The 6,585-nt window shown below is 33.4% G+C and overlaps 1 protein-coding gene across 1 annotated transcript; it reads right to left on the bottom strand.

The window, feature by feature from the left end:
* Positions 1-1,424: 1,424 nt before the first annotated feature.
* Positions 1,425-4,212, bottom strand: LOC111366166 (apyrase-like). Its single transcript, XM_022986860.1, has 10 exons — positions 4,111-4,212; positions 3,564-3,829; positions 3,219-3,347; positions 3,073-3,129; positions 2,899-2,991; positions 2,558-2,760; positions 2,360-2,451; positions 2,038-2,252; positions 1,732-1,921; positions 1,425-1,642 (listed from the first exon to the last, which is right to left on the bottom strand). Exons 2-10 carry the CDS (start codon positions 3,807-3,809, stop codon positions 1,503-1,505), a joined length of 1,365 nt encoding a protein of 454 aa, XP_022842628.1. The 5' UTR covers positions 3,810-3,829; positions 4,111-4,212; the 3' UTR covers positions 1,425-1,502.
* Positions 4,213-6,585: the final 2,373 nt, after the last annotated feature.

The raw sequence follows: 6,585 nt of genomic DNA, 5'->3' as shown, positions 1-6,585 counted from the left end.
CGTACTTCGATTGAAGATATTCTTTCACGTAGGAAATGAGATATTGGTCGTTTGCTATTGCTAGAGGCAACTCAACACCTGCAACAAACTTCACCATTTTCGTTCAAGCTTTCTTTTTTGAATACATCAACGTGCAAAGTGTTGTAAAAATAGAACCAACAATTAGACTACCAAATTGCAGTTATATTTGACCGACAGCAAAACACCCATGTTTGGCTTTACATGCTTTGTAGTGGCAGTTTAGGTGGATGATACCAATGCCTTTTTGCCATGCCAATCATTGTTGATAGTATTTACATATTGTTTTGGACTCTGCAACTCCATCGATGACACTACCTGTTGGAATTAATTTAAAGTGAGAAATTAATTTAAAGTGATCCCAACATTTTGTCTTTTTTCCCTTTCGCTTTCCTCTTGTATCGGGAATATCTTATTCATGTTCCGCTTCAACATCAACGTTATCCAAATCAATTGGATTACTACTTTTATAAGCATCGAAATCAGGAATATTTTCGAGAATTAGTACTTCGTTGAGACCGACAAATTCATTTCGAAATTGATTTTGTGGTGTCATAAGCGATTCGTCTCAAACACCATCAAACAAGTCCTCAACAAATGAGTGAATCCATTTATAAATTTTGAATTTGTGATGAAATGTATAGTGTTAGTGTATAATAAGTATAAGTAAATTTTTAGTGTAGTAAATTTATAATTGTAATTGATATAATGATATTGAAGGTAAAAAATTAGAAATGAATGCAATAGTAAAAAAAAAAAAAAGGTTGAACCCCAACTTTTAAGGTCTCCCACCGCCCCGCTTCTAGAACTTTATGAAGGAGATAAATCGCGGGATGTACCCAAACAGGCTAGGGAACAAAAGCTGCCTATACACTGCGTCTACAAGGAGTCTAATTCCATGTCTCAGGAATCGAACCCCCACACTGCGACTGCCAACAAGGCGTGAAATAACATCACTCCTATCATTTGTACCATTGGACTATGCTCCGAGGGGGGAATGTAGTAGTAGATTGTGTGGAAGGACGACTGTGAGAATTGTCATTGGAATGTTGTGTGAAAAAATTGAAAAATGAATTGGGATATTTATAGATTAAAAAAAAAAAGAATGAAAGGGGGGGAAAATGGCCAAAACAACCACTTTGCAACTTCAATGACAGTTTGCGAAAGGACGGTCACTGAAGTAATAACAGTGATCAAAACGGTCACTTTTTAAAAAAAAATGATCGTTTCTGTCACTGTTTATCAAGAGCCATGAGCTTAGGACTTGTGGTAGGCAAATCGCTCGGCTCAATTGCCACCCCTACTTAGAGAGCATCACTTTCCCTTTTTTGCTTGTTTGGCTGTTTTTAGACTATGTTTGATCCAACACAAGTAACGTGCTTAGTAAAAGAAAAGGAAGAGTAACGTTCGTGCAAATTTGAAATCATTATTATTAAGACAAGTACTTGTCCATAACACAGATAATTATCTTATCAGAAATGGACTCATATTTTCTCAATTAATCCCTTCGATGTCAAAGATGACGTAACATCAATGGCACATCCCAATGGCCAAGATGCTTCAACTTCGGAATTCTTGTATTTCACGTCTTTAACCACTTCAACCTTTTGAGAGGCATTCAGATCTGTCCAATAAAAATTTCCAAATCAAATTATGTCGCCTTCGTATAATTAATGATCTCCTCTGGCAGTATTAATAGAAATTTCAACTCACCAAGTCCATCCACAAGCAATGTGTAAATGTATACAAGATCCATGCACAAATACGGTATATCGTCCTCTTGCACGTTAGGGAAATTGGATTTAACATCCATAAATTTAGTTGAACATGCCCTCTTAGCTGTGTCCTTGTAAGCATTCACAAGAATTCTTCCACCAGTGGCATTCTGTTTTAGAATTCCAGACTATATATAGGCCGGATGGAAAAAATAAAAATTGGTAAGCAATTAGAGAAAAAAGAGAGATCTGATTGCTGGAATAATTTTGCCGTTAAAACTGAAAAATTAATTATAAAACCTACATCCAGTGCTGTCCAGTAAAATGATGACGAAAGATACAAATTCTTCTCGCCATCTCCGCCTCCACCATTCCATATCCCATTGAATGTGCAACTGTCATATTTGCATGGTGCATTGATTTTAAGGGCCTTCCTAGTTAATATCTGGCATCTTTTCATATTTGTACCTTTTCGAGGAGCTGATACTTTATAAACAACTCCTCCATATGTGTAGGTACCTTAAAAAAACAACATATTACCGTCATTTTCTTAGATTTTTGTATTTTTATTTTTTATTTTAAATAGCTAAACACGAAGAGCACAGATGGAGATCGGGAATATATACCTTCATATCCCTCCAAAATGCAAGGATTCGTGGAGTTTCTAGAAGCCTTCAAAATCTCAGCTCGAGCTGCCTTGCTACCGTATTTCAAGTAACTATATACGCGTTACAAAAAATATACTATGCACATTAGTCCCACAAAATGGCTTTGAAATCATTATATAATATTCTCAAGAAAATTTACAGAACCATGAAAAATACCTGTGAACATAGAGGTTGTAATTTGTTCCCTTGAGATTCTTTTGCAGCAGGTAAGTTTCATTTGCTGCAACATGGGGAGCCTTTGCTGCATTTTCATCCGAGATTGCATACGCCATTTGTACAGATGCTCCTCCAAGATCAATTGTAGCTACTGTTTCAGCATAACTTTTTCCCAGGGTATTTAATAAGTAGTTTATGGTCACCTGCATATCAACAAGGCAAACGATCACATGAATTTTAGAATAAATGATGTCATTAATTATAAGTAATTCAGTCATTTGCAGGTGAATCTGATTGAAAATGAGATGTTGAAAATGATGAAAATATATAACTCAACTTACCCACATATAAGTTCCTTCCTGCACCCCGTCAAGAATAGACACCCAGTCATGCTTGTATTTCAAGTGGCTTTCATTCTTGAATAGATTTCTTACCTGTTATAAGAAAATCACCATCAAAACTCAAAGACAAGAATATTTTTGGTACTATATAAAGAAGAAAAATGATTTACGTACCGCGTCCAAAATTTTTTCAGCTGCATCACCTTCTACCAATCTCAGACCTGCAGTTGCCTGTATACATATATATATTGAACCCAAAGATTCAGTGGTAAAATAAGTTGTTAATTAAAGTGATCATTCTTCATGTATATATATCTGACCCCAAGTCTAGCTGGTGTGTCCGGCTGTAACCATATTGGAACAACAGCCTCGGCTTCCTCCAGGAGGGGTCGTAGAGAGCTCGCGGCTGCCTGAGGATCGGCTGCATATGAACTCAGTCCAGGCTTCGTCTGAAACAAAGTATAAAATGAAGTAAAACTACATACTTGCAGCTGAATATTTAAACTAAAGAAAAAAAAATGAAAGATTGAGGATAAATAACCAAAATTTAGCTTAAGGGAACTGATGCTACTCGGACAAGAAGTCCAAGAATAGTGTGATTTTTCCAAAAAAATAATAATAATAATAATTTCCGTTCAGTAGTCATGGGTTAGGTAACAGTATACCGACACATAGAGCTCAAGTTCATTGCCAATAGGAAGGAGATCTTGGTTTTGGTCGAAACGGAATACATGCACTCTGCTTCCGGTGCTTCCAGCATCGAATATGACGGCATACTTGTCCGAGTCATGACCGATGAGGACACGCCGGAAAGAGGACTTGTGTCGATGATGGTCAGAGGACAGTGAACCGATGGGTAAGAGGAAGAAGAGCACCATGAAAAGGAGGCCATGTCCAGCCGCTTGCTTCATTTTTATCCTCACCTAATTCCCTAAATTAAGAATTTGTTAGAATATCATACAGCATGAAGTAAATAAATTGTACAATCACTAGGTATGCATTTGGTTAGATTCATATCTTGAAATTAAAAGCTAATAATTAGCCATATACTCGAATTATTCTGTAAAACTAATTAACCAAGAAATCAAAATTGAAGTTTTTTTTTTTTTCTAGAATTATATTATCCTCTCAAAGTTGAGCAACATGCCCAGATTGTGAGAACTAGCTAGGCTCCAACTATGGAAATGAATAACAAGAAATCAAGAAGATAACCTGGTCTGGTTGAGTAGTCTTGAGATGCAAAATGTACAACCGGTATGGTAAATATATAGCCCCTGTTTGACAAATGAGAAATTTGAGTAAAATGTATTTTGAAAAAAACCATTTTACACGTACAGGAACCAGTTTCAGAAAAGAAATAAGTGGGATCGGGCTCCACATTTAAAAAAAATATATGTGTAGGGACCGTCCCTAAACAGTGAGGGGCCTGTAAGGCCCCTGTGAAGATAAAACCGAATTTCAATTCAATCCAGTCACTGAACTTATGTTATCATATACTAGATTGATTTAATTATTTGTCGACTAAGTTGTAAACGAGATTGTCATATCGATTTTATTGTTAGTGAAACTTGATGGACATATACAAAATGATCCAATTTTAACAAAAGTGAAATTCAGTTACAAAAATTTTTAATAATTCAAATTCCACAATCAAATTAAAACTAAATAAAATTTAACAAAGACTCAATTATTTTTGTAGCTTAGTCGTATTTATTTAGCGTCCATTAATCAATTGATCATGTCTCGTTGATGGATACTCCTCGTATGTTTATTTGACCCAATGGAAACTTTTCTCAAGAGGAAAAAATAAAAATAAATATTTGAGTGTGTTTAAGTTCTATAGTATGTGGTAGCTGGACTGTAACTGTACAAAAAAAGGCCCGAACCTTGATATGAGGCTGCTAAAATTCAAGTAATGGTAGAGAATCTTTTAGAATAAATTTAGTGAAACATAATTTTTATGAAATTTGTAATTAAAACTAAGAAGAAATTTTGATTTACGTATAAATTTATTTTATTAAATAATATATAATTAAAAATAAATTTAAAAATAGGGACAAACAGGACTAAAAGTGACAACATAAAATAATTTGCAAGCTTGCTACATGAACAAACTCACTGAAAGTTGTTGGTTTTTTCTTTTTTTCTTTTTTTTTTTTTTTTAACACATATACACTTAACAAAATTTTATTGATAATTAAAAAAAAACAAAAATAAAAACAAAAACAAAAAGTTATCAATCAAAAATTGCCAATTCATCCATGTGAATAAGTCATGTCATCGAGCCTCTTTGAGTAGTTTAATTCAATAATTTGCCACATACCAATAATTGCTTCTCCCTCATTTGTAAGAGGGGTTATAATTGGTGATAGGACTACACATGTCAAGTGTGTCTTGCTACTTATAATCAATTGATCATGTCTCGTTGATGTATACTCCTCGTATGATTAAGAATGTACGAAATTACGTATTCAAAAACAAATTGATAGTATAATAGTCGAAGAATTGGAACAGATCCAAATATAAGGATATTGTAAGTTTTTAAATTGTTTAAACAAAACGTAATTTTTAAATTTATTTGTTTTAAAAAAATTTGTACACGCAATATTTTATTCATGTATAATTTTAACTCCGTCTTCATTGATCGTAATTGATCTCAAGCTAAAAAAAAGGAGGATTGTAATTTTTTAGTATGTGCATGATTCATGCAAATGTTAAATTCGTATATTTTTCATAAAATACATCCACCTAACATGGATATTCGTTCTTTATCCCTTCACACGCTGTAGAAATGTAAGGAAAAATAATATTAAATAATTGGAAACGTTATAGACAAGATCTGATAAAGATACGGATGTCTCTAACAATTCAATTTTGAAGATTAAATAATTGAACAACGGAGTCTCCCAAGATATACAGAGATGCTCTGTACAACTCATATATCTAGTCAAGTTTCAGGGTGGTTTGGTCTTATAATTAAGTCTTATCTTAAATGACTTAACATTTTTAAACAAATTTTTGGATTTATAAACTAAAGCCACGTAGACAAATGTATTGAGAAAACTATTTTGCCTTTAAATTTTTGCAAAAAATTCGAAAACTCAATATCTACCATGCATTTTTATTCTTTTGAATGCTGAATATCTGCAGGTTAGCAATGAGGTTCAGGACGTAGAATTAATTAGGGGCGGGTGTGCTTCCATTTGGGTCAGATCCAAATAGAACCGTAACAAAATCAAGAACTAATTAATGATTTTCTTATGATGGAAGAATTGATTTCATCGGCAATTATGCAATTGAATCATAATCAAACTGAACCGAACGATTTCATTTGTTTGATTTCGTTCCATAACCTAAATATCTAAATTAATAACGCAAATTACTATACTAAATTGTATCACCAAGAGTTAGCACTCATCGAAAATCAAAATAATAAACGTCATTGAATGCAAAAGAAAAGTTATACTTTATACTAAAGTTGTCCAATAAAAATCATTCATCAAATTAACATATAAACATAATTAATTTTATAAAATGGTTGGTTTGAACCAGTTCTTGATTTTTCTTGATTTTTAGTTCTGTGTACTAAAATCGGAACCAAACCAAAGCCTATGGATTCTTATAAGTTTTAAGAACCAGAATTGTTTAAAACATAAGTCGAATGGAGAATGAATCAATCGATATTGG

Source organism: Olea europaea, chromosome 17 (assembly GCF_002742605.1).
Source record: "Olea europaea var. sylvestris chromosome 17, O_europaea_v1, whole genome shotgun sequence".
NCBI classification, from domain to species: domain Eukaryota; kingdom Viridiplantae; phylum Streptophyta; class Magnoliopsida; order Lamiales; family Oleaceae; genus Olea; species Olea europaea.
Note: the sequence above shows the minus strand (reverse complement) of the source record. Positions and strands in the feature narration are given on the sequence as shown.

What these genes read in the sequence shown, in the direction of transcription:
- LOC111366166 (XM_022986860.1), bottom strand. Translation starts at nt 3,809, where the DNA reads ATGAAGCAAGCGGCTGGACATGGCCTCCTTTTCATGGTGCTCTTCTTC. An exon ending in CTGAAAAAATTTTGGACGCG is followed by an intron (nt 2,992 to 3,072) that starts GTACGTAAATCA and finishes TTCTTATAACAG; the next exon opens with GTAAGAAATCTATTCAAGAA. An exon ending in TTTACTGGACAGCACTGGAT is followed by an intron (nt 1,922 to 2,037) that starts GTAGGTTTTATA and finishes GCCTATATATAG; the next exon opens with TCTGGAATTCTAAAACAGAA.